Source organism: Saccopteryx leptura, chromosome 2 (genome assembly GCF_036850995.1).
Source record: "Saccopteryx leptura isolate mSacLep1 chromosome 2, mSacLep1_pri_phased_curated, whole genome shotgun sequence".
Lineage (NCBI taxonomy): Eukaryota > Metazoa > Chordata > Mammalia > Chiroptera > Emballonuridae > Saccopteryx > Saccopteryx leptura.
In genome coordinates this window covers 236,025,779-236,051,237 of record NC_089504.1, presented here as the reverse complement: position 1 = coordinate 236,051,237, position 25,459 = coordinate 236,025,779, and the positions used below count along the sequence as shown (strand labels likewise).

The window sequence follows — 25,459 nt, the reverse complement described above, 5'->3', positions numbered from 1 at the left end:
AAGAAAATGTAATTTCTTTGTCGGTAGCTGATCTGTCTGTAGCTGGTCTTCCTTGTGACATCCCTCTCAAACCCTGCTAACCCCCACCCTGTGTTGGCAAAAAACAAAACAAAACAAAAATTAAGCCTTATCCATGCTATGGGTTGAATGGTGTCTCCCCAAATTTAATATTTTGATGTCCTAACTCAGTATTTCAAGTTGTGACCTGCTTTCCAGAGGTAATCAAATCAAAATGAGGTCATTAGCTTGTGTCCTAATCCAATATGACTGGTGTCCTTACAGAAAGGGAGAATTTGAATACAGACACGGACAGAGAAAAGATGACATGAAGAGACACAAGGAGAAGACGGCCGTCTTACACGCCACAAAGAGCAGCCTGGAGCGGACCCTCCCCTCGGAAGGACCAGACCCTGCTGACACCTTGATCTTGGACTTCCAGCCTCCAGAGCCGAGACAATACATTTCTGTTGTTTAAGCCACCCAGTCTGTGGTACTTTGTCTTAGCAACCCTAGCAAACGAGTCTCACCTCAGTTCCTTCATCTGCAAAATGGATCCAATCATGCCCACCTTATGGAATAATCAGGTAATTCATGATAGACTACAGGTCCGGCACAGGGTAAGCGTCTCCTCTTTTTGCCCTTTTCTGACCCACACCCTGGATGCTTCTAGAGGAGCTGCCTAAGGGAGGAGACCAGGTCTTTCCTCTCCCCAGTAAAATCCTGCCCTCCCTACCTCACCGCTGTTCTGCTCCGCCACACTCAAGTTCCAGCCGCTGCGTTTAATTGGATTTAACTTAATAGTTTTATCGATGCCTCTGGTTCAGGGGACAAAGAGCCCTCTGGGTAATTTGCAAGTTTTTAACAAACCAAATAAAGAGCTGCTAAGCATAAACAAGTCTGTTTTAATTGGATTAAGGGGAGGCTTGACGTGGGGACTGCAAACCCCAAAGGAGCTGGAGGAAAAAGGACTCAGAGAGAGTTCAGATTTTCTGCTTCCTTGGACCCCCCAGAGCCCTTGACACGAGGCGCTGGCTTCCTTCTAATGAATTGTGCACTGGTGGATTTTGTCCACATTTTATTTTGGTACATGAGATGGCAGCATGCCACCCCCAGCCCCATGCCCCACTTGCTATGTGCCGTATGACAAGTGGTTCCATTCTCCCGCTTTGGTCTCAGACCCACCGAAGTTCAAGTCCTGGCCCTGCCTCTTCCATGCTGGTCTTGAGCAATCTATTTAATCCTCTAAGCCTCAGTTTCCTGAACTGTGAAAGGAGATTGTAGTGGTTTCCTCCCTGTAGGAGTAGGGTGGTAATTAACATGCTGGTAAAGTTACCTGCTGCTTAATAGAGTCACCGAAACAGTGGCCATTAATAACATGAGTCAGGATGAGGAGTCACCATATCTGCTCCCATGGGCCACCATCTCTTGGGGGCTTCCAGCCAAGTTAAGAGGCAGCTGCCAGAGGGTGTGATGTTGCTAAACTGAGGGTCACCGAGCCCAGCCTAGGGGCCCAAGGACAGCTTCCCAGGGACAGCTTCCCAGGAAAGGAGGGGCTTAAAGAGTGAATAGGAGTTGCCAGGGCTGTACTTCCCAAACTTTACTGCGCTTGAAAATCCTCGGGATCTTGTTAGAATGTTGATCCTGATTCCCTGGGAGTGACGTGGAGCCCGAGACCCTGAGTGTCTAGCCTCCCGGGGCCCATGAGGAGTGGAGGGAGGAGACTGACTGCAGTGCTCTCTATGGTGATGTTCTATAGCAGGGGTCCCCAACCTACAGCCCGTGGGTCACATGCGGACCCCTGAGGCTATTTATCCGGCCCCTGCCGCACTTCCGGAAGGGGCACCTCTTTCATTGGTGGTTAGTGAGAGGAGCACATTGACCACCTCATTAGCCAAAAGCAGGCCCATAGTTCCCATTGAAATACTGGTCAGTTTGTTGATTTAAATTTACTTGTTCTTTATTTTAAATATTGTATTTGTTCCCGTTTTGTTTTTTTACTTTAAAATAAGATATGTGCAGTGTGCATAGGGATTTGTTCATACTTTTTTTTATAGTCCAGCCCTCCAACGGTCTGAGGGACAGTGAACTGGTCCCCTGTGTAAAAAGTTTGGGGATCCCTGTTCTATAGCATGGCAATGAAGGTGGTCACGTGGTTCCATCATGACTGTTAAAATCCATCAAATTGTGCACCTGAAGTTGGCAAATCTTGTTGCATGTAGAATATACTTTAACAAAGCTGACTGAAAGGAAACCACATAGCTCATGGTGGAGGAAATACTAACACTGACAACAATAACAACGGGATCCCTTCAAAGGGTCATGCCCTCCGTAACCCCTTTGTCTCCTTTTCTGGACGGGGGAACTGACGCCCAGAGACAGAGCAGCACTTCGCAGGCCACACCTCTGGGACGCAAACCCAGGCTCGAACCTGGGAAGGTCACGGTGTAGCCTTTACATTTTCCACAGGACACCTCGTCCAGGCTTCAGGACCAGCCAGCCTGGCGTCCTGTGGCTGGGAACTGGGTCAGTTGCTGGGGAAGGCTGCAATCCTCGCCCGTCCCGGGAGCCCCCGTTTCTCCTTGAGAATTAGGCAACAATTATTGAATCCATGCACTTAATGAGGTGGAAAGCGGCCTGTGATAACAATAATTAGCACTGAAACACTGCTCTCTACCATTAGTTTAACAGTGGCAAAGGCATGTCTACTTTATTTTGTTAATTTTATTTTTCAATTATGGTTTACGTTTAATAGTATTCTATATTGGTTTCAGGCATACGGCGTAGTGGTTAGACAACTGCATGCTTTACAAAGTGGTCCCCGGATCCTTCCATACTGGCACCATATATACTGGTTCCAATATTATTAACTACATTCCCTCTGTGTTCTTATTGATGGGCACGTGCGCTGCTTCCATATCTTGGCTAGTGTAAATAACACTGCAATGAACATAGGAGTGCCTATATGCTTTCAAATAAAATGTTTCGGGTTTCTTCATTTATATATATATAATATATATACATGCAGAAGTGAAATTGCTGGGTCATAAGGCATTTCCACATTTAATTTTTTGAGGGAAGCTCCATACTATTTTCCACAGTAGCTGGAATCCACCAGTGAGTGAGTGAGGGTGTGGCGATGAGGAAGCGTGTAAGCCATTGAATAGCCCAGGAATGCATGAATGCCTGGATGAGCGAATGAATTGATGAATGAGTAATATTGGAGAGGCAGCTGGCTGTCTCAGGCTCAGTGAGTATTAGTCAGCACCTCAGCAGGAAGTTAGGATATGGGGAGGAACGCCTCATTATGCAAAGAGATATTTACACAAGTGTTGCTGGGATGTGGGGACACTACAGGGTAGTAGGGTAACCTGGGGCTTAGGTACCTAAGAAGCTGTTGTCACCTCCAGGCCCAAAAGGAGGAAGGAAGGAGGAGGGAGGGAGGGAGGGAAGGAAGGTAAGGAGGAAGGAAGGAAGGAAGGAAGGAAGGAAGGAAGGAAGGAAGGAAGGAAGGAAGGAAGGAAGGAAGGAAGGAAAAAAGAAAGGAAAGGAGGAAAGAGGCAGGTCCTGGAATCTGGCAGGAGGGTCACAGAGAAGCGGAAGCAGAAGCAGTGCTGTGACCCAGAGATTAGCTAGCCTGTGGTCCCACCCCAGGGGCAGCCCAGGAGAACAAATCCCCTCCTCCTCTCCCATCTCCTGCTGGCTCTCTGCTTTGGATAAGCCCAGGTAGGGGAGCCTCTGGTGCAGCCCGCACAGGTCAGCCTCCTGGGTTGAGAACAGGGAAGAGAGGCAGGGGAATGAGTGTGCAGGAGACACGGATGTCACCTGGCACCTCCACCCCTTCCAAGTCCCCTTCACCTCTGATTTCCACATCGACCTCTTTGAGGCTCCTAGAAACAAACTGGAAGACAAGCTAAGGGTGAGCCTAGGAGCCTTGCTTCGGCCGGGACAGATCATTCTTCGGTGTGGCAGGTTGATATGTGCTTGGTAGGACATTGGGCAGCATCCTTGGTCTCTCCCCACTAAATGCACTAGCACCGTCCCTTCCCCAGGTGTGAAAACCAAAAATATCTCCAGACATTGTTAATGTCCCTGGGGCATCATCCCTCCCTTGACTGAGAACCTCTGTTAGAGATTGGGGCTTCACTTGCGGTCTTGATTGAAGATAGGGTTCCGCTGCCCTGATTTGGAAACCACTAGATCAGATGGTTTTTAATTTTCTACGTTTGGTCCCGAGGGATGTAAATGCTGCTCGTAACTATATGCAAAACTGCGTGTGCAGGCATACGTGTGTGCTCCCATTTTCCTGAGGAGACAATTTGTGGTTTTTGTGAGATTTGTGAGCTGATCTGAGAACTCCCTTCTGCAGTCCCTTCCCAGTCTGATGATTGCAGCTTTGAGATTTTAAGCCCCTCTTTCTCTTCTTTTTCCTGACCCCCACCTCAAACTTCCCTCTAACATTGTTCTCAGAAAAAGAGTGTCAGGTCACCTTTTCTTCTCCAGCACAGTTTCTCTAGGGAGGAAGCTGTCACCTTGCCTCCATCAGCTGGGAGGAGTGGCGGTAGAAGCAAAAAGAATTTCCAGAGAATCACTGAGCTGTGTGGAGTATGAGATTATTGCTTGGCCGTTGCCATGGGAACCTATAAACCAACCTTGCTGCTTAGAACCCAAAGTCATCGGGAGCACCAGCACCCAGCCTGCTCACGAGAGATGGCCTTGTCTCTCTCCACTTTCTATGTCTGAGGACCCATGGTCCCCGCCATGGGTCCTCAGCCATAGAAAGCCTGACTGTGTGCATGATTGGTTTTGTCTTGTTTTGTTGTTGTTGTTTTAAGAGAGACAGAGACAGATAGACCAGAAGGAAGAGAGTTGAGAAGCATCAACTCATAGTTGTGACACTTTAATTGTTCATTGATTACTTCTCATATGTGCCTAGACCGGGGGGGGGGGGGCTCCAGCTGAGCCAGTGACCCCTTGCTTTAGCCAGTGACCTTTGGGCTCAAGCCAATGACATGGGACCATGTCTATGATCCCACACTCAAGCCAGTGATCCCATGCTCAAGCTGGTAAGGACCATGTTCAAGCTGGTGACCTCGGGGTTTTGATCCTGGGTCCTCAGCATCCCAGGTCAACCCTCTATCCACTTCACTACCATCAGTCATGCTGCATAATTGGTTTTCTTCCCTATCTCTGCTGTAGCATCTTCTCCATGTTGTCTTGCCAGACCCATCCCTTCCTTTGTGGCTGTGGGTTTATTTCTCCTCCTGTGCTACAGTGTGGTGGTTAGACATATATACTCTGAAGCTAGACTGCCTGAGTTCAAAGCCCAGTTTTATCCTTTTCCAGCTGTGTGACAATTGGGTGAGTTACTTAACCTCTCTGAGCCAGATTTCCCTGACTGTAAAATGGGGAGACCAAGGGTCCCTGTCTCCCAGCATTCTGGTGATGATTCAGTGATGCTATACAGAGGAAGCTCTTCACAGAGTGCCCAGCATATAATTACTACTCAATAAATATTAACTGGTATCATCACTGTGAGTAGTTTCATGTTCCCTTTTCTTCTTAGCTATTGTCTGGGCAGGGGGATCCTTCTATCCATCCACGCCAAAGTTTGTGAGAGCTGAGAGGTTGGTGGATGGTGTTAAATGTAATTGATTGGCTAAACATTTGCTCATCCTCTAAGACTGTGCTAGGAGGCACATGGAAATCCAAAGGTAAAGACATGGTCTCTACCCTAACACACACACACGCACACACAAACACACACACACACACCCCAGATTACCGAAGTGATCGTAACAATGGCCATGTCCAGAGCTCTAATGCAGGAGGTTAGAGAAGTCACTGCATTTGGTTCTTGTGGTCAGGGGAGGCTGCTATACTTGACAACTGGCTTTCAAAAACCAAATAAACAAAAACAAGCCCAAACAAAAAATCCTGCCTGATTTGTAGCATTGGCCAATATCTATGGTGTAAATATTCCTACCATGGCCGATGTCAAGCTACCAACGTGATAGAGCTAAATGTGCGTTTGAGAGAGTTATGTGCTGTATGAATGGGCTGCACCACACTCTTCATTGGCTTTGGGAATTCAAGCATGGGGCGGGAAGATAAAAATTGATTCAGTGCTACTGAGGAAAAAATTCAGGGCAGCGAAGGGCGTAACTCACGCCTGCTTCGGCTGATGAGTTGTCGCTTGTCTCTGAACACCTCTCTGTCTCTGAACACCTCTGCCTCTCTGTCTCTCCAAATTCTCTACCCTCTTCTGGCTTCCATCATTGGGATGGGCTTTGGATTGTTACCACGTTTGAATCCAATGGCTTGTCACCAACTTTTGTGTCATCTGAGCAAATTCATTGTCTTCTTTGTGCCTCTTTAATATTCCTGAGTCACTTATCCAGGAAATCAACAAGCATTTCCCTAGCACCTGCTATGTGCCAGGCACTGTGCTAGTGCTAAGGATGCACTGATCATAGCGTGGAACACGGAGAATACTGATAAATCCTTCCTAGACTTCTGCTGTCGTGGTGCCTAGACGGGGACCGGTACTTTTCAACAAGGCAATTGGAAACACAACTTCGGCTCCCAGCAGACTCACATGATCCCTCCCACCAACTCCTGGGCTTCATTTTTTTTTTTTTATACCTGCTTCCAAAGATCTGGAATAAGGGTTGGGCTTTCTCTGTTTTGGAAACCTAGGTAACTGATGACAAATTAGGTGCCTAACTCAGCTCTCAGAAGAGATTTTGGCCCCTGAGTGGCCCTCCTTCCCTCTGGTCCCTTCCTTTAAGACACAACACAAGCCTCATCCCCACCAAGATTGACTGTCTCTCTCACTTCTGGCTGACTGTTCATTCCCCATAATTGTTTGGTTAATGATTCAGAATACACGAAAATCATTTTGTTGTAACACATCCTATTCCATAATGACTGTTCGTTTCAATTAGCTCTCAGTGGCCTGCAATAGAGACACAGGGCCCCACTCGGATAAATCGCCACCTTTGTTTGAAATTGGATTCAGGGCAGCTGGGCTATTGGGGGTAGATGGAAGGGAATAAATATTTTATCATTTCTTCCTCCTCCGTGTTCTGCCTGTTTGTTCTCATTTCCACGTTTCTCCCCCCTGCACACTGGCAGATTGCAGACTGTAAGTTTGAGGGGAAATTGTAAACGTGCAAACGTGATAAATAAACATGTTGCTCTTGCGAGGACGGGTATTACCATCACCCAGACTTACAGCTCTCCTCGCCCACACGTTTTATTGCATTTTGGGGAAAGTCAAGAGAGGTTTTCGGGTGTGCTACTGACCATCTTTCTGCCCTTCGCTCCCTCTCACCCCCTCGCCCTCTCTGAGTTGTTTAAGTGCCAACCTGAAATGGGACACCATTCTCCTCCCTGGAAGTGAATGCATCTTGACAGATGTTTTCCTCGGGGACAGTTATTTATAACGGAAAAGCCATCCTACCATGGGGCGCTTTTGTCTCCTCCTCCCTGCCCCTCTCGCATTTCTCTAAAATTGAACATATTTTTGTTTTCCCAGTGGGAATAAATACCAAAGCAATAATTTCAACCTCTCCTTTCCTTCCTCTGTTTATCTCTCTCTGCCTCTCTGTCTCTCTAAATTCTCTACCCTCTTCTGGCTTCCATCGTTAGGATGGGCTTTGGATTGTGACCATGTTTCAATCCAATGGTTTGTCACCAACTTTTGTGTCATCTGAGCAAATTTATTGTCTTCTCTGTGCCTCTTACCCCGCCCCCTTAGGGATGTGCTTCCCCTCCCATGCTCCTCCTTACCAATTTCCAGGGAGAACTGAATGAGGTCTTTCTGTGTCTGTCTCCACCTTTCCTCCTCCAGTGCTGTCCCAGCTAGATGATGACCTCTTGGGGACAGGGAGCTATGTGGGCTCACCATTTTTTCTTCCTCCCTCCCTGCCCCTCTGCCCCAGTTTCTCCACCTGTCAAAGAACCTCCTCCCAGGACCTGCACAGGCAGAATCTTGGTGGCCTCTTTGCCCTGTCACCTCCCCCTGCCCACATCCAGTCTGTCACCCCATCCTGCGAACTCCTCCCTCAGCCCTCTTCATGCTGCATGCCTCTCTTGGACCGCACAATCTCCCCTCCTCCCCCAAGTTCACAGTGCCAGGTACGGAGCTGGTCTCTGACCACTGTCCCCTCTCAAGAGGATCACTGGAACGGTGTCATTCCTGGCTTCCCTATTTCCAGGCCTGCCGTCCCCTACCCCCTCTCAGTACTTACTGTAATAGCTAAGGGATAGGGCAGTGGAGCGTGCCTGCAGATTCTGTTGCTAAGGAAACCACTTCCTTGGTTACTGGCCTGGGTAGCATTTATCTCACTGTGTCTGGATCCCGCTGAGTCGCTCCCACTCTCCAGGAAGAGGAGGAGGAGGAGGGTTGGGGAGAGGACAATAGGGGTGGCAAGGAAGGGAGGGCGGCAGGGAGCAAGAGACAGGCAGAGAGACAGAGAGCTCAGAGATCAAGAGATAGAGAGGTGCTTGCACAAACAGAAGCAGAAATCAAGGAAGAGATAAAGACAAAGTGAGGGAGGGCGAGAGATAGAGAGAGGTCAAGAAAGAAGAGAGGGTTATGAGCAGCTGGAGGGAATAAAGGAGGCCATCGAAAGGGAAATGGAGAGACAGAGGCCATGTAAGGAAACACAGTGAGAAAGGGGGAGGGAGGGGCAGGGAGCAAACCAAAGAAAGAAAAAAGGGGGAAGAAGAGAGAGCTGGGCCTCTGGGAGGACATGGACCTGGAAGGACCTGCCCCCAGCGTCCTCACTTTCTCGCCCTCCCACTTGGTCCACTGGGAATAAGTGGACAGCAGCCTCCGGGCTTACTGGGGAAATCAGGAGGAAATCGAGCCGTCAGTACATGCTGGGCCTGGCTGTTCTCCTTGTACCCCGGAGCCTCTGCAGGATGTGGGGTGACAGCCCCAGTGTCTCAGCTTCCATACACGGCATGTCCTGGGCACTGGGACACAAAGCCTTCCTTCCTCATCAGGTGCAAGGGCGCCGTCCCTCTGTGCATGTGGACTGGGAGTTTTGGAGATGGCACCAGCTGGGCGGCCCCAGTTCTGCGATTAACCTGTGTGACTTGGGCCAGTTAGCGCCCATCTCCGCCAATCAGTGTCTCCGCTGAATGTTGGGGTTAATAACCTCCTGGGGTTGGTCAGGATCCCACGAAGTCCTTCTCTTTCTTTGCTCCATCATCATCTCCCCAAATGCATTCTGGTTAATATTAAGTGTCTGCTCAGTTCTTGGTAAAATGTAAACTGTGCAGGGACAGGGAGTTTTGTCTGTTTTGTTCTTTTTTAAGTCTTTAGGACCTAGAGCAGTTCCTGGCACACAGTAAAGATTGTGGAGGAAATGAAGAAACAAATGAATGAATGCTACCCTGAATGAATGAAGGAATGCTATCAAGGTTTCTTCTGGGTCTGAAATATCTATAAAGATTTGATTCAGGAGGACTGCCAGAGTGTGATAAAAAGAGGAGAGCTTGGCCAAAGGAGAGGCTGCTAAACTGTCCACTTGAGTCCTACTTCCGGTCTCGAGGGCTGTGAGATCGGCCATGGGGAGGAGGATATGGCTCAGAACCTGTGAGATCCAAGGTGGGAAGTCCAGCACAGCTTGGGCTTAGAATGGCTTCCCTCGCATTTCGTCAGGGAGGATTTGGTTAGAGAGATACTATTTTGAGAAGCAAACGAAAATTGGCATATTAGGTACAGGGCTCAGCCTGAGACCAGAGTCAAGATTTGATCTAAGGTTAGGCAAGGGCTCTAACTGAGGCTAAGTTCAGGGCTCAGAGTGACCAAGGTCAGGGCTCATCCAGGGTCAGGACTTGGGCTCAGTCTGTAATCAGAAACAGAGCTCAGTCATTTGGGCTCAGTTGGGGGACACTATCAGCATTTGTTCTGGGGGAAGGTCAGGGCTTCGCCGGTGACCCAGGCTGGAGTGCCATCAATGATCTTGTCAAGACTTAGAATGGAGAGCACCAGATTGGGAACTCTGCCCAGGGTCCAGGTTCAGCGTGGGGTTGGGGTCAGGGATCAGTGTGAAACCAGGATTGTGGATCCATATATGTCCAGGGTCAGGGAGTAGTCTGTGATCAGGATTAGAGCTTAGTTGTGACTTAGGATCAAGACTCTAGGACTGGGGCTCAGTCTGCGACCAGGTTAGACTTGGCATGTTGGTTCAGGGCTTGCAATTGGGGTCAGAGTTTAGCGGGCCCAGGGAATCATCACAGAAAGATTTCTGGAGCCAACACAAGCCCCCGAAGAGAAAGATCCTGCACTTGATCCTGGAGCAACCTCACAGTCTCCCCTTTCTGAGATCTCCCCTTTTTTCTTCTCTACCCAGCACTGGGGGGAAAGATCTCCCCGGCCTCCCAGGCCTCCTGCGCTCTCCCTCTGGGTAAGGAGAAGCCCTTCCATTCCTCTCTCAGTGGCTTCCAAGCAAGGACACTTACACCTCACTCTAGCAGTCCTTCCCTACCCGTACCCCCTCCACACGCACTCGCACACACACACCAAAGACAAAAGGCGTATGCAGAAAACTTCCCTCCACAGTACACAGGCACCTTCTCATGCATGGGGTTCATTCACAATAGCCATTTCTTCCTCCACACAAGCATGATTCCACACGCAGGAACCCACACAGACAAGTCAGAAATGGGACAGTGTCACAGCAGCGTGGGGGACAGTCTCACGGCACAGAAGGGTAGTTGAGCCCAGGCAGTTTTACACACAGAGGCACAGAGTTCTCCACAGACAGTTACAGAGTCACATGGACCCAAAAGCAGTTATGCCCCCACCCTGAACATTCTGTGTCTTACACACACAGCCACACCCAAGGAACATCCCGCTGTGAACGCGCCTTACACAACACTCCACTGTGGGATAGAATTATCAACAAAACTCAGTTTTAATGATGGGGTTGACCTGAGGAATCTTCAGACAGAGGTTTTGTGGCCTGAGGTGACCACTGGCAAAGAACTGGCCCAGGTCTTGGACCAAGAGGCTCCCAGAGAGAGCTGGCCTCTGAGTGGGGGTGGGGGGGAGGCCAAGCTCTCCACTGCTTTGTGAAAGAAGACTAGAAATTAGCCTGGGGGAAAGAAATACAATATAAAATACATTCAGAGCCCCCTGGCTGGGCCCTGGGATAGCACGAGTCCTACAGATGACGGGATCCGGGATAGAACCGCAAGTCCGATTCCCTGGCCCCTTCTCTTTCCATGACCAGGTTCCAAAGGGCGGAATGTATCAGTCACAGTCCTCTTAAAAAAATAGATCTCTTTACACTTGCCTTCTCCATAGTCTCTTGGCTATTTGGGAATGAGCATTTACTTGTACCCCAAGGCTTCAGAGGGGCTTCTGGGGGGGGGTTGCCCCAGACAGAATAGTAAAGAGCTGTGACCTATGGCTTTTGCATCTACATGGTGGGGGTGGTACAGGAGCTCAGGTGTGGGCTGGGTGTGAAGCCACTGGTCTCCAAAGTGGGGGAAGCGAAGGGATCCTGGACCATTGCCTCCTAGGATCGAGGATCAGGGACTCAGGCCCTCAGGAACCCTTGGGTTTGATGTCTCAGCTTCAGGGGAGCAGCACTTGTGTGCAAATGAAGAGCCACCCCATTTGTTTTATTCCTTGAAGGACTCTCAAGAGAAGCTGCCACCTTTGGGCTGTGATTGCGGGGAGGTCGATGGTCTGAGAAGGTAGTGGGAGTCTCTCTTGGGTTTGGTTCCACCTGATTTGGAGCACCCTGGCTCTTCTCTCTCACCTGGATGGCGAAGGACCCACTGGTAGGGGCCAGAAGGCAGTGTAAGATCAATATGTCAGACCCCACAATGGAGCGATGTGTTACCTGGGCTCTCATGCTTACTCAGGCTCTGCCCGTGGCATGTGGCCATCCTGGTGGGAAAATGGTTGGAGCTTGAAGAACCATGGAAGTGGGATCGAGGATCCCAAGGTCACCTCCTGGATCCAGTGGGGGAGGAAAGGGGCAGGATTCTGACCTTAGAGGTGAGCCGTGTGACCTGGGCCTGGGCTCACGATGCCAGTGACCCCGTGTGGTGGTGCCAGTTAACCTCCTGTGAGCACCAGTGCTTCCCCACCCCACCTCATGCTACAGAGAAACTTCCCAATAATCGTCCTTCAGACGTAAGTGGCCTGATGACCCTGGGTGCCGTTGCTTCTAGGGTGGAGAGAAGGGGAGGCCGGAAGCTTAGCCCAGGAGGGCGGAGCAGCTGGGCTGCTTTTCTACAACAGTCCTGTCAGCTCTTGCACCAGGGTCCTCAACACTTATGTGAAGTGCCCACGTCTCCAGGACACCCATGAGCCCTCCTGCCCACCAGGCAAACCCGAAGTGGTGGGGGGCAGGGACGTGGGAGGTCGAAGAGGGTCCATGTGCTGGAACTCCCCCAATCGGTGGCCTCCTCTGTCTATAAAGGGGACTGGGAGCAGGTGGCTTGTGCCCAGACACTCTCTTCCCCTGAGGCTCCTTTGTCATGCAGGAAACTCACTGAAGGCCAACAGCAGCCAAGGGGATTTCCCCGTACCAAAGAGAGGACAGAAGGGCAGGGGTCCCCAGTCCCCAGCTTGAGCAGGACTCCCTCCCCTGCCGACACATCATCTGGGGTAGTAGTCATCGGGGACACCCGTGAGGTTCCTCCCTCTCAGGGCCGCGTCCACCATCTTGATGTAGGCAGAGATGGTCTTCTGCATGTCCACCGTGTAGGGGTCGTACTCCAGCTTGCGGAGCCCCGAGCGCTTGAAGTTGCCGTCCTTCTGGCTCTCCACGCAGAGCAGCCGGTCCTCCCGGACGGCCACGCCCAGCAGGCTGACCATCCGGCCCAGCTGGACAAAGAGGTCCTGCTTCAGGTCCTCGAAGTGCACCACCAGCACCTTCTTGCCAAACTTGAGCCAGTCCAGCGTGTGTGTGGCCCACCACGGGGCGTAGTTCCTCACAAACTCCGGCCACTCTGTGGAGAGAGGAGGGGGCGCTGAGTCAGAGGGAGGAGGGGCTCCCAGGATGCAGGTCAGATGGCCTGGGCCGTGGCAGCCATCGTTCACAGCAAGAGGAACATCATTAGCTCCTCTAGATCTCCACACTCCCCGGAGTCCTCCCGCCTCTGTGCTGCCGCTACTGCCGGGCACATTCTCAGCCCTTCCTTCTCTTTGGGGATGACATTAGTTTGGTGCTTACTACATGCCAGTCACAGACTCATATATAAATGTACATCACTATACTTTTATACTTTAATATATTTATGTTAATATATTATTAAAGCTAAAGCTAATCATTCACTTATTCCCCACAACTCTATGAGGCAGGTATTATCATTTTTTCCCCTTTTTCATTTAACAGAAGAGAAACCACAGCACAGAGAGGTTAAGTAACTTGCTCAAGGTCACACAGCTAATAAATGACAGAGCCAGGATTTGAACCCAAATATTCTGGCTTCAAAGTTTGGGCTTTTTCCCTACCAAATTACCCTGTGTAGCAACAGTTGTTCTGTGTAGTAATAAAAGAGTATCACAGGATAACAACAGGGTTGTTGTACACAGTATGGGGAAAAAGCAAAGTTCTTAGTATGGCGCCCTGTGCCCAGTCACGGTGGGCTATGACTGTTACTGTGATTGTTCTGGTCTCAGGTCCGAGGTTGTCACTGCCGACTCCCTGGGCTCAAGCAGGTGCTTCCTCTGGGCCTCATGGCCCCTCTATACTCTCCACATATATTATCTGTCTCCTCAATACACTGTGGGCTGGGCCAAGTTAGGTCAGATTATTGTATTATCTTTACACATTTCTGTTCTACCTTTCCTTCTTTCTTTTTTATTAAAGAATCACGTGCTGTTTCTTTTTGGCTATTTGCCTGTTATCTTGCTACAGTAAGATGACAGGATGGATTGTCACCGAAATTTGGGAGGGTATATTTGGGATCATCTGATTTGAAAGTCAGGCTCCAGCAGAATGCGGGAAATGGAAGCCCTGGTAAGGACCTTAGGGAGACAGCCAGCGAGCCCCTGGGGCTGCTGAAACTGGACAGAAGGTGGGTGCCTACCATGGGGAGCCAGGGGGGATATTGGGGACAGAGGAAGGGATTCCAGCCTCAGTTCTGAGCCCCGGCTGGAGCATTGCAGGGCCGGCTCCCCGAAGCCCTGGTGCCAGACCAGGGCGATACCACCAGCACCTTCCAGAAGGATATGTTTTTCTATTTGTTTGTTTTTGTATTTTTCCGAAGTGAGAAGTGGGGGAAAGCAGACAGACAGACTCCCACATGCGCCCGACTGGGATCCACCCGCCACGCCCACCAGAGGGTGATGCTCGGCCCATCTGGGCCCTTGCTTCGCTGCAACCAGAGCTATTCTAGCACCTGAGGCAGAGGCCATGGAGCCATCCTCAGTGCCTGGGCCAAGTTTGCTCCAATGGAGCCTTGGCTGCGGGAGGGGAAGAGAGAGACAGAGAGGAAGGAGAGGGGGAGGGGTGGAGAAGCAGATGGGCGCTTCTCCTGTGTGCCCTGGCCGGGAATCGAACCCGGGACTTTCACACTCTGGACTGACACTCTACTGCCCAGAAGGATATGTTTATTGAACGAGTGGCAAGTGCATCTCCCAAGACAGGCTGGGGAGCCCAGCTGTTCCTAAAAACTAAATTCTCGTCCCTTGCTGGGTGATGGATACCCATGATCTCATTTAATCCTAGCGGCTACCTTGAGAAGGACGACTGGTCACTTATCACTATTGAGGAAACTGAGGCCCAGTGAGCCGAACTGAGCTGCCCGAGGCCGCAGAGCCAGGACGCACCATCCAGACCAGGCCTACCTGGTTCCAGGTTCCCATCTTGCCCAGGCACTGGCAGCCTCGCCCCCACCTCCTCCCGCTGCCTCACACCCAGCAGGAACTCAATAAATGGCTGCTGAACAAAATTGAAATTCCCAACGCTAAGTAGCAACATGATAAAGGAGTCCTTTTTCTTCTCGGAAGACATCAGAGGCTGTGGTGGGGCTCCGGCTGCCTCATGGCCCCCCAGTGGAACACCATGACTGCTTGGGAAATATGTATGCTGGTGATGAGGATTTATTTTCTCCTTAAAATAGATTATTTACAAGGTATCTGGCTAATTGGGACTATACGGTCATAATGGAGTAAGACCAGATGTATCGGGTGATTAGAAATAATTCAGCATGCATATAGTTTGTTCCACTTTTTTGTTTGTTTGTTTTTTAGGATTTCTTCACTCCTGAGTCACCTCCCTGCTTCCCTGGTGATTCAGGACAACTGCTGCTCCCATGGCAGAAGCCCCGGTGAATGCAGATGGTGCTCGGTCACCCAGTGACACAAAGATCCAGACTTCTAGGCTTGGCCACTTCTGACCACCTCAAGTGGTTGCTGGCAGAGGGCTGCAGGGTGGTCCTCAACAAAAAGGAAAGGGCCTTTCTGCATGGTGGTCGGGGTCCCCCAGTTGGTAGCCCTAGCCTTGGATGCAGGCGAAATGGAGATGACAGGGCGTCCTGTTGATTGTCAACCTCCCTGGGATGGGAATGTACGTTGCCGAGGCACCTGCTGTGCGTTAGGGCTGTGCTGGGCGATTTGCATGCAATATTTAATGTAGTGTCTGCAAGAAGCCTGAAGAAGAGCAATTATTAGCCCTGTTTTACTCCCAGGGGAAAGGAGGCTCAGAGGAATGAAGCCAATTGCCCGAGGCCACACCGTGTGTATCCAAGGCAGGATTCAAACCCACATCTACCGTGGGCTGAGCCTGGCTCCTGCCCTCCTTGCAAACCCTTTGAGAGCTCCTGATTTGCTTGGCTTAGGCACTCTTCTCTCCAGATGTTATAAGACACGTGGTCTGTTCACAGACGGCTTTGGAGTCAGACCACCTGCGTTCAAAATCCAGCTCCTCTCCACCTTAGCTGTGTGACCTTGGGGGCATTAGTCTTTCTCCTCAAGTCCCAGTTTTGCCATCTGCAAAATGGTGACTGTGGATGCTGTGCTGATGAAATGGAGTGAGGTTTGCCAAGACCCTGGCACAGGCCTGGGGTGCAGGAGCTGCTGGCGCCTGTTACAATTATTATTATTTTTAATTGATGTTTAGAGTGATAGGAAGAGGGGGAGAGAGAGAGAGAAACACCGACTTGCTGTTCCACTTATTTGTGCATTCATTGGCTGCTTCTTGTAAGTGCCCCTGTCATGCTCGTGGCTGGGCCAGGCAGGCTCACACTGCATTGGGGCAGACGGTAGAGGAACTGTGGAGCTGGAAAGCGTCGGGCCATTCCTGTTTATTGGAGGCTTGCAGAAACAGGTGACTGGATAAGCAAAGGAAAACCGCTTTTTGCAGTGGAGGGCAAGGAACACCACCTCTCATGGTGGCAGCTGAGGGAATCAGGGAACTGTCCCTTGAGGTGGCATAAGAGTGATCTGAGAAAACTACCACAGAGGGAAAGCACCCATAGCTTTTCATCAAGACACACACATGGCTTTCTGCCATGTGCTCATGCACTAATTGTGCAAAGCGCTTGCAGCCCGGAAACCAGTGAGTAAGCCTAACCACAGCTGATTTCCCTGCAGCCTGGACCTGGGATCAAACACACAACCTTGACATATTGGACAATGCTCCTGCTGGCTGAGCTAGCCAGCCAGGGCATGATTATTCTTATATTGGCCCCCTCCAGTATCCTGGAGGAGGCCTCCTGGGCCCCATCATTTTGGCCAGAGCTTTCCCCCAACACCACTGTTGATATCCAGACTGTTTGAGCAGCAGACGTCCCCCCACCCCACCCCCGTGGCATGGATCCCTCACTTGAAGATCCTTTGTTACTTCACTGGAAAGGAGAAGAATAAAAACTAAAAAACAAAAGCCCTTGATTAGCTCAGGATTTCCAGTAATTGATTGCTGCCTTCAAGGTGGGTGCTAAAGGCACGCTGAGCCGCGGATCACTGGTAACCGGGCCGGTTCCGCCAGAACTGTCGCACACGTGGGCCTGGCAGGGCACGGGCTGGCCACTTCACTCCATCTTCTTGTCAATGAGAGGAACGGGGGCCTGATTAATAGCTTAACTATACTTAATTCCCCCCGGAATCATTAAACACAGTCTCTGTTCCATTAAACAGATCCAGGACAATTCACCTTGTGTAATCATCACACATAAAACTTTGCTTTGGACCCACTCCAGGGACATTGTAAAATTAACGTTGCAGAACCAGTGGTGGCGGGAGGAAGGGGGCATTACAGAAGCCTCAACCCAGCTAAAACGGGGAGGGGACATGGGCAAGGTGGGGTGGACATGCTCAACAGCTGGGTGACCTCTGCTCTGAGGGAGGTGACCCTCACATTCTAGGCTGAGGGCCTAAAGCAGAGATTCTCAAATATTCAAGTGCACACGAAGCTTCCGGTTAAAATGCAGGTTCTGATCCAGTAAGTCTGGGGCGGGGGGTTAGTACTGAGATTTGCTTTTCTAAAAATTTCCTAGGTGAAGTTGATGCCACTGTTTCGGAAACTGGAGGGTGTGTTAGAAACACCCGAAGGGGTTGCTGACCCTCAGATGATTGCAGGCGTTTCCTAGAGTCTCTGATTCAGCAGGTTTGGGGCAGGGCTTGAGAATCGGCGTTTCTAACCAGTTCCCCAGTGATGACGACATTGTCAGTGCCGGGCCCTAAAGTAAGGGTCTCAAGCTCAAGTGCCAGATGCTAACGCAGGCCAGAGGAAAGGGCTGGGCGGGCACTGTGGGGCTTGGGCTCTCTGGGCGAGGCTCTCAGCCAGAGCTCTCGAAGACCTGGGCCAGCCTTGTGGGGCGGCACTGGGAGAAGGCCCCTTACCCTGTTCCAGACTAATGTGGGGACCCCAGACCCCACATGATATGTATGTGCCTGAACCCCACACTCCCCCATCCCCTGACGCCCTGTGGCTCAACCGGTCCTGACCATCCCTTCTGTTTCTAAAGCCCCCAGCTGTCTTGAATAAGGAAAAAGAGGCCAGGCAGCTCCGGGGATGAAAACGGTCTGAACCCGAGACACGGGGCTACGGCAGGAGAGGGGGACCTCTGAATGCACCAGGAGGTCGGTACATCCCCAGGTAAGAAAGAGCCTGGTGGCTAATGCCTGGGTTAGAACCCCAGCTCAGTCTATACCTGTGGCCTCGGCCACGTGACTACTCCCTCCCTGGGGTGGTGTTCTTACCTGTGAAATAGAATTTTACAATGATCATGGCCGCCTTTCTTACCTCCTCAGTAATCAGAAGGTTTAAATGGGGTAATGAAGGTGAAATGTTTGCTTCCTCATGAGCATGCCAAGTAAGCCCCCCCCTCCTTTTCACGCAGGGCAGCAGGATGCCTGGGCTGTGGAGAGCTGGGGTCTAGTCCAGCCGCTGTGTGCTTAAATGACCTTGGCAGGTCCCTGCCTCTCTTTGAGCCTCAGTTTCCCCATTAATTGAGAGAAGATGAGTCAGTGGTTCTCAGTCCCATCTGTACACTAGAAGCAGCTGGGAGCTTTTTTACAAAGTGCTGATGCCCAGGCTCCACTTCAGTCATGGTCCAGGGTGCAGCCTGAACACCGGGATTTTCCCGTAGTCCTCTGGGGATTCTGTTGTGCAGTGGGCTGAGGACCACTGGGTTCAGTGATCTCTCAGGTCCTTCCCAGCCCAGAGGTAGGGTGTCGGTCCTGGTTCAGACTCCTGCCATTGGCATCTGCAGACGTCTCAGCCTGGCCCTCACCATTGCACACTTTCAATTGTTCTACAAATAAATAATTCAAAGGCCTCTTTACTCATGGAAACAAGAGAACAAATGTCACCACCTGTCCAGGTTTTCACCCCCTCATGGAGAGGGGAAGCAAGGCAGAGAGAGGGACAGATGGTAAACAGGAATCCAAGGCACAGTTGGTCAGGCAGGCCCAAGGGTTTAAGTCAATGACATCAATATTGAGGGTGTGATTGGTGGATTGCTGAGTTTATACCATCCTGCCATGTTCCAGTCCTCTCTGGGGAGAGACCAGAGCTTTAGAGCAGCTGGGAGCCAGGGGGAGGGTTGGGAGGAGCAGGAAGCAACACCCCTTGCCCCCTGATTTGAGTCTGGAGCAGCCTGGTTCTTGGGTGAAGTGGGGGTAGCTCACATTTGCAAGGGGCTCTAAACTGGGTGATTCCTGTCCATGGATATTTCATCTCATATATTACCATGGCTTAGCACAGCGGCTAAGGGCCTGGGCTCCAGAGCTGCCTTGGATCGAAACCTCAGCTACCCCGACTTCCTGAAAATGCTCTTTCACCTCCCTCCACTTAGCTTGTCCCACTTAGAAAACAGATTCATTGTGGAGGGTTGAAATACTCATGGATGTGACTGTCTTTACTGTGATGGAGATATAGGTGATGACTGATATGGGCTTTTGAGAACCTGTAAGGTTAAAGGTACTCCAGATGACAGAAGTTGGGTCACACTTCAAAGTTCTCACCATTATCCTGGGGGGCTGCCCACCCTGCACATTCATGCTCACAGTGGCCACCTACTAATAAGTGTCAGAGTTGGATCTCCATCCCAAATCATCATAATGAAGTTCTGTGGTTAGGGGCCCACGCTGTCCCTTTCCAGCTGTGTGACCTAGGGGCAAGTCATTTAACATCTCTGAGCCATCTAACCCAGAGAATTGTTGGGTTGGGATTACTTATTAAAGTGATCTCTTAGGACCTCACAAGTAACCTCAGGGCCATGCAGCCGCTGACCTTGGTCTGTATACAGATCTCCTGACCCCCAGGAAAGTGCTCTTGAACCTGCTCCAATCAATTCATAACAACTGAGGGTCTCCATTTGCATAATGGATCATGGATCACATCCATGGCTTAAAGGGCTAAGTGGCTTAAAGGGTTAAATGTCTAGAGCCACCTAGATGGGTGGATCTAGGTTCAGAGAGGTGAGGAAGCTTTATCCCAGCAGTGATGGAGCTGGGATCTGAACTAAGTGGGGTTTGCTCCACAACCTGTTTTCCTAACTAACCACTGTACCATCCTATCAGCCTAATTCACAGAGGGTGATCCAGTGAATGAGGCAAGATGTGGGAGGAGCACCTCCTCAGCTCTAAGCTCAGAAATTGGAGTCTCACACACCTGCCATCAACGGTGTGCTTCTGGAACCTTGCAGGAGACAGCGCTGGTCCAGTGTACCGCGCCTGCACCCCGGGATCCCTCCCCTTTAGTCCCCTCCCCTCCTGACCCTTCCCAAGCCCTCCACACCACTCCCCGCCCCAGTGGTACCTTTGCCCTTCCAGTGGGCATGCGCAGCAAAACCGATGTGGCCTCCATACTTGCGGTTGAACTCGGCCATGAGGGCCTTGTAGGGGTTACGGATGAGCAGGATGGCGGCATCAAAAGCCTCGATCTCCTTCTGCCCGCTCTCGTGCGTCTTGATGCAGATGGTCCTCCCGCTGCGCCAGTGGTCCCGCTCACCTTTAAACCCTACGCAACAGCCAGGGGGCGGGGAACAGGACAGGTGAGCTGGGGCAGGGGAGGTGAGAAGCTCTCCCCGTCCCGGCTGGGCCGCTTCAGGAGTACTCATACATTCACTTGTTCACTTCTTCATTTACTCATGTATTTATTGAGCACCTATTATGTGCAAGGCGCTGTGATTGGAACGAGGGATAAAATGATGTGCAAAAAGATCCATGAGTTTAATGTTTTCCCCCTTTAGATAGCATTTTTTCCCTCACACCATCTGCCTGGTTCTTAAGCTGGGCCACACAAACCTGATCTTCAGCAGGAAGGTTGGTTGGTGAAGAGATTGATGGGCATAAAATTAGTAACTCTTTAATAATGAGCTATTATAAGTACCCCTTCTTGATGGTATTTAATGACAATTTTTAAGGGCTCTAAGGGAAATATAAATATTTGGAACCTAACCTTTAGCAATCCAGAATACCCTACAGAGCTTTTTGGAGAGGAATGGGTGGGGAGCAGATAGCTTTTGACTAATGGCAATAACTGACTGATAGTGGCGTTGGGGTGGAATAAAGGAGCACCTTGGAACCCTGTTTTTAGAGCCAGATTATTCAAGTAGTGACACCAATGAATGTCGAGTCACGACCATGGTGAGTGCTACAGGAGAGGAATATTCGTGCTTAGGCACCAGGAAAGGAGGTGACAGTGGTGTGTTGGAGGAGCCCTCTTGGGGTAAATCTACATCGCGGCCCCACTGATGCTGGCCATGGGTGTATGACTTGCTTTGGCCAGTGGAATGAGGGCAGAAGTGGGTCTCTGCCAAAGTGTCAAGGCGCATTACATGTTTCTGTTCACTCTTGTGTTCTTCTGCCGTCACTGTGAGGAGGACATGCACTGTGAGAAGGATATCACTGTAAGCAGGACATGTTGAGGCCCATGGGAAGCTCGTGTCATGGGGAAAATTGCTTCCTGAGGGCATTGAGGGATGGGGTATGGGAGGTTGGGAGAGAGCTTGGGATGTAACCATCTACCCACAGGTGTCACTGGATACAATTTCATGTCATGCTGTCATATCTTCTGTTGGTAAAGCTCTTCAAGATATGGACAAAGGACTTCTATTATTTCATTTTATCTCCACCAAAGTCCATTTCACCAAGAGCAAAGCAATGGGAAAACATAGGCAGGGGGTACACAAGTACCCACACAGACTCTCATAGAAGAAAATCACAGATGCGTGGCAGAATGGATCAATTAGTTTCAATCAGCTCCATGCATCATGAGACCTAAACCACACTTCCCGTTGTTCCACAATGGAGCTAACCTAGCACAGTATTCATCAGGATGAAAAACGAAGAAACCATGAGCATTGGGAAAGATCTGCTCCAGATTCCAGATATTGGTCATCTGGTGAGTTAGTCCATAGGGAGTGGTGGAAACATAGGGAAGTAAAGAAAATTCCTTTAGCAGAATGTCTCCCAGGGAGGGAAGAGTTCTATGTCTGGAATGGAGCCTTTGAGAAACCACATGGGTTGAGCTTGCCTATGGAACAACCAATGGTTGTTCAGCTGTCCCCTAAGGAGGCCCCTCTACGCAAGTGCTGGGGAACCTGGAATGCAAGCTTGGGGCCAGAGCTGAATTGCTGAACTCCACCACCAGGGGCTCCCTTCTCCACCTTTTTCTGACATACGACCCAGCACCCTCTTTACATAAAGGAGGAATATTTAAATCATTACTTTGAAGAGTCACAAAAAATGGTTGGCTGTTTATCTCAGGCACCCACATGATACTCAAGCTCTAGGGGCTGGACAATTGTCCTAAGATTTGGAGAAATGATCTGTGGGTTCAAGCTACAGAAAGAGCAAGACAGATTTCTCCTTCTCTTCCCCCATCCCCAATATTATAGTTGCCCATGCCTTCTGAAGTTAGGGAAACTGAGGCACAGAGAAGGGCAGTGGCAGAGACTCCATATCTTTGCATGCCCTGGGGTTTCTTGGGGCAGGAAAGGCTCACTCTGACTATAGACATGGACACCCTGGAGGCTTTGTATGCTCTCAGAAGGGCATTCCAGGCCAAGAAGTGGTCATCATCTGGTTTGCAAAGACCCATGACCAAGGGCTGCCCTACTTGGAGACTCAGAACTCCTCCCAGACAGGGTGCCTGCTTCCCTGATATCCCTCACCATGTCTAGGAGAGGGCTTCATGCCCCATGAGCAAGATTTCTAGTTCCCCAGTGAGAAGCCCCAGAGATTTCTAGTCTGTGTGGTAAAGTCATGAGTGTGGGCTTTGAAACCAGGAAATACTACGGTGCAACCCCCTATCAGCCCATTGAAAGAGATCTGCAGATGTTGGGCAAGTAACTTCTCCTCTATAAGCCTCAGTTTTCCTATCTGGGAAATGGTATCAAGATCCTCCCTCCCAGGGTTATGTGTAGGGTTAAATAAAAATGGAGCACCTGGCATGGCTCTAGGGCCCTAGTAGGTGGCCAAGAGAATGTCTGTGGCCACATGAACCTACACAGAGTGCCAGGCACACAGGTGGTGCTCCGGAAATGCCTGTGGGGGCACAGCTTAGGAAGTGCATTAGAACACAATGTCGCTCAGTAAGCACCTGTGAACAGTGAAAATACAGCAGCCACAGAACAAATGTCAGTGACTTCAATGTAGATGAAACTCATGACAAATAGCAGGAGGTAGTCAGTAAATGTCTCCAAAGTAGTATTATTCTTGGACCTCTGTGTATAGCACAGCATTACTGATCAATAAATGCCTGTGGTGAGGTGCCTGCACACAGCAAGTATTCAAGAAATGTTTGCAGTCATCTAAATGGAGGAAAGGTACCAGGCACACAGATGCAGGTGCAGTCAGTACCCAGGACATGATGCTCTGGAAACATTTGTGGGATATAAGTGAAGGGAAGGTACCAAGCACATAGTAGGTCTCAATAAGCATGCTCGGGCAAGCTGAGCAGCACATAGCAGGTGTGCAGGAAGGGTATTCCCACGCCCTCCCAGTTTGTCCTTTCGAGCCCAGGCAGCCCCCTCACCTTTGTTGTAGAGAGAGCCATCGAAGTAGTAGCTGCCTGTGTAGAAGCCGGTGGCCAGCTCAATGAGGTGGCGAGCCCACGTGTTGCCGGCACCTGGGAAGCTGGCCAGAGCGATGAGCTGTTTGGACTTGGCTGGGAGGAACCTTCTGTCCATGCAGCGGTTATCTGCAAAGGGCAGGACACGGGCAGGGGCAGACGAAACCTGGGTGTGAGTCCCACCCCTGACACTTCCTAGTCATTGACCTTGTGCATGTGATGGAACCTCTAGTCTGGAGCTCAGTTTCCCTATTTATAAAATGGGAGAAATGGTTCCTCCCTCCCAGGGTTGATGTGAGGGTTAAATGAGGTTATGTATGAAAAGGAATTAGTACAGAGTAGGGATTCGATAAAAGTCAGCTAGGAGAATGAGTCTTCTCTACACTCTTTCCCCGTCACCATAAGTTGCTTTCTCCCACCCCCACGCTCTCCTCCACATTAAACCCCTCAAATGGAGTCCATTGACATGAGATCCAGTCCAAGGTCCCGATCTTGGCCTCCAAGCCCTGTGTGGCCTGGCCCTTACATCCTCCCAGGCTCCCCCCTGTCACTTGCTCCCCCCACCCCCACCTGCCAGCAACCTGGTGTCCCTTCCTCACTGGGCTCTGCTCCTTCCTGACTTGGCACCTGCAGGCACGCTGTTCCCTTGGCCTTCACGGCCTCCCACCTGCCTTTGCCCGGCAGGGGCCTCTTATCCTTCCGCCCTGGACTGGATTGGCGCCTCCTCCCTCCCCCGACTCCCCGGGCTATCATGAGTGCACTGTGTCCCTCACTTCATCTCACTCGTCACCACTGTGCTTCAAAACACTGTTTGTTTAGTCAGAAACGCTGCCCAGCCATCACTCTGCCCTTCTTGTAGTTCCTTCCAAGACTGTACCCCAGTAACCTGTACTGTGTTATCTGTCACCCCCGAAATCTTTCTCTGATTACACTGATTTCTTACAACAGTCTTTCAGAGAGAGACTACTTTGAACTCTTAGATTTAAATTCCAATACTGGAAAGGATGACTGAGACAGAGAGAGAATTTCTGGATAAACTTGCAGAATCCCAGAAATGGGATTCTGGGAGGTCAACTATTTACAGAGGGAGAAACTAATGCCCAGAGAAGGGAAGTGACTTGCCCAGGATCATGCAGTGGAGACCCAGGTCTCCCCATCCCAGCCCGGATCTCTTCCCACTCCATGTCACTGCCTCCATTTCAAGAAAAGAGCCACCAAGGGGGTCCTCTGTATGAAGGACAGAGTCGAGGGTCATTAGGACCCATCCTTGAGCCTGGGGCTCTCCCTCTGTGGTCCATGGCCAAGTTCACCAGCCCTGCCCTCTGGCCGGCATGGGATGGGCTGTATGGAATGGACTGGCCAGGCCCTCTGGGAGGGAGGCCATGGGGGAATGTGCGGGTCTGCTGCGGGGGCTGCGCTCACCTTGGACCTGCGTCTGGAACACGATGAAGTAAGTGGGAGTCCCGCAGCTCTCAAACTCCTCCGCGCTGCACTTCTGGGCACACAGCTGCTCGTCCTCCCTCTCGTGGAGGGGGAATCGCGTGGTAGGGAACCCACAGTGGCAGGCGGTGCCCGCAAGGGCTGCCAGCGGGTACTCCTGGGAACGGAGTGGGAGAGGAAGAAGAAGAAAGTCGCTGAATCCTCAGGCTGGCGGACTCTGAGTCCCTTCTTCATCACTCTCCCCAACTTGAGGGTCCTCAAACTTCATTAGTGAACCCAAGTTTTACAATTTTGTCTCATCTATGTGCCTCCAGTGCTTTTGTATTTCTCCAGCATTACTGAGCTACGACCAACAAAGACTGTATTTCTTTAAGGTGTACAACTTGATGTCTTATATTTGTGTTGCCATCTGTGAAACGGGGATGAAAATTCCTCACTATTGGAACAAACACACTTCCGCAGAGGGATAGAAATGGACCCTGTGTCACTCCTCTCCTTTGCATCTACGTGAAGCGGGC

General features: G+C 50.6%; 1 protein-coding gene across 2 annotated transcripts in view; it reads right to left on the bottom strand.

Annotated features, from left to right (window-relative positions):
* Positions 1-10,932: 10,932 nt before the first annotated feature.
* Positions 10,933-25,459, bottom strand: part of WSCD2 (WSC domain containing 2) — an 89,858-nt gene continuing 75,331 nt past the window's right edge. For both annotated transcript variants that reach the window (XM_066370646.1, XM_066370645.1), the window contains 4 exons: positions 24,924-25,098; positions 23,466-23,630; positions 20,244-20,444; positions 10,933-12,984 (listed from right to left, as the gene is read on the bottom strand). In XM_066370646.1, coding sequence (XP_066226743.1) covers positions 12,632-12,984; positions 20,244-20,444; positions 23,466-23,630; positions 24,924-25,098 — 894 coding nt within the window. In that variant the 3' untranslated portion in view covers positions 10,933-12,631. The remainder of the gene's footprint in view (positions 12,985-20,243; positions 20,445-23,465; positions 23,631-24,923; positions 25,099-25,459) is intronic.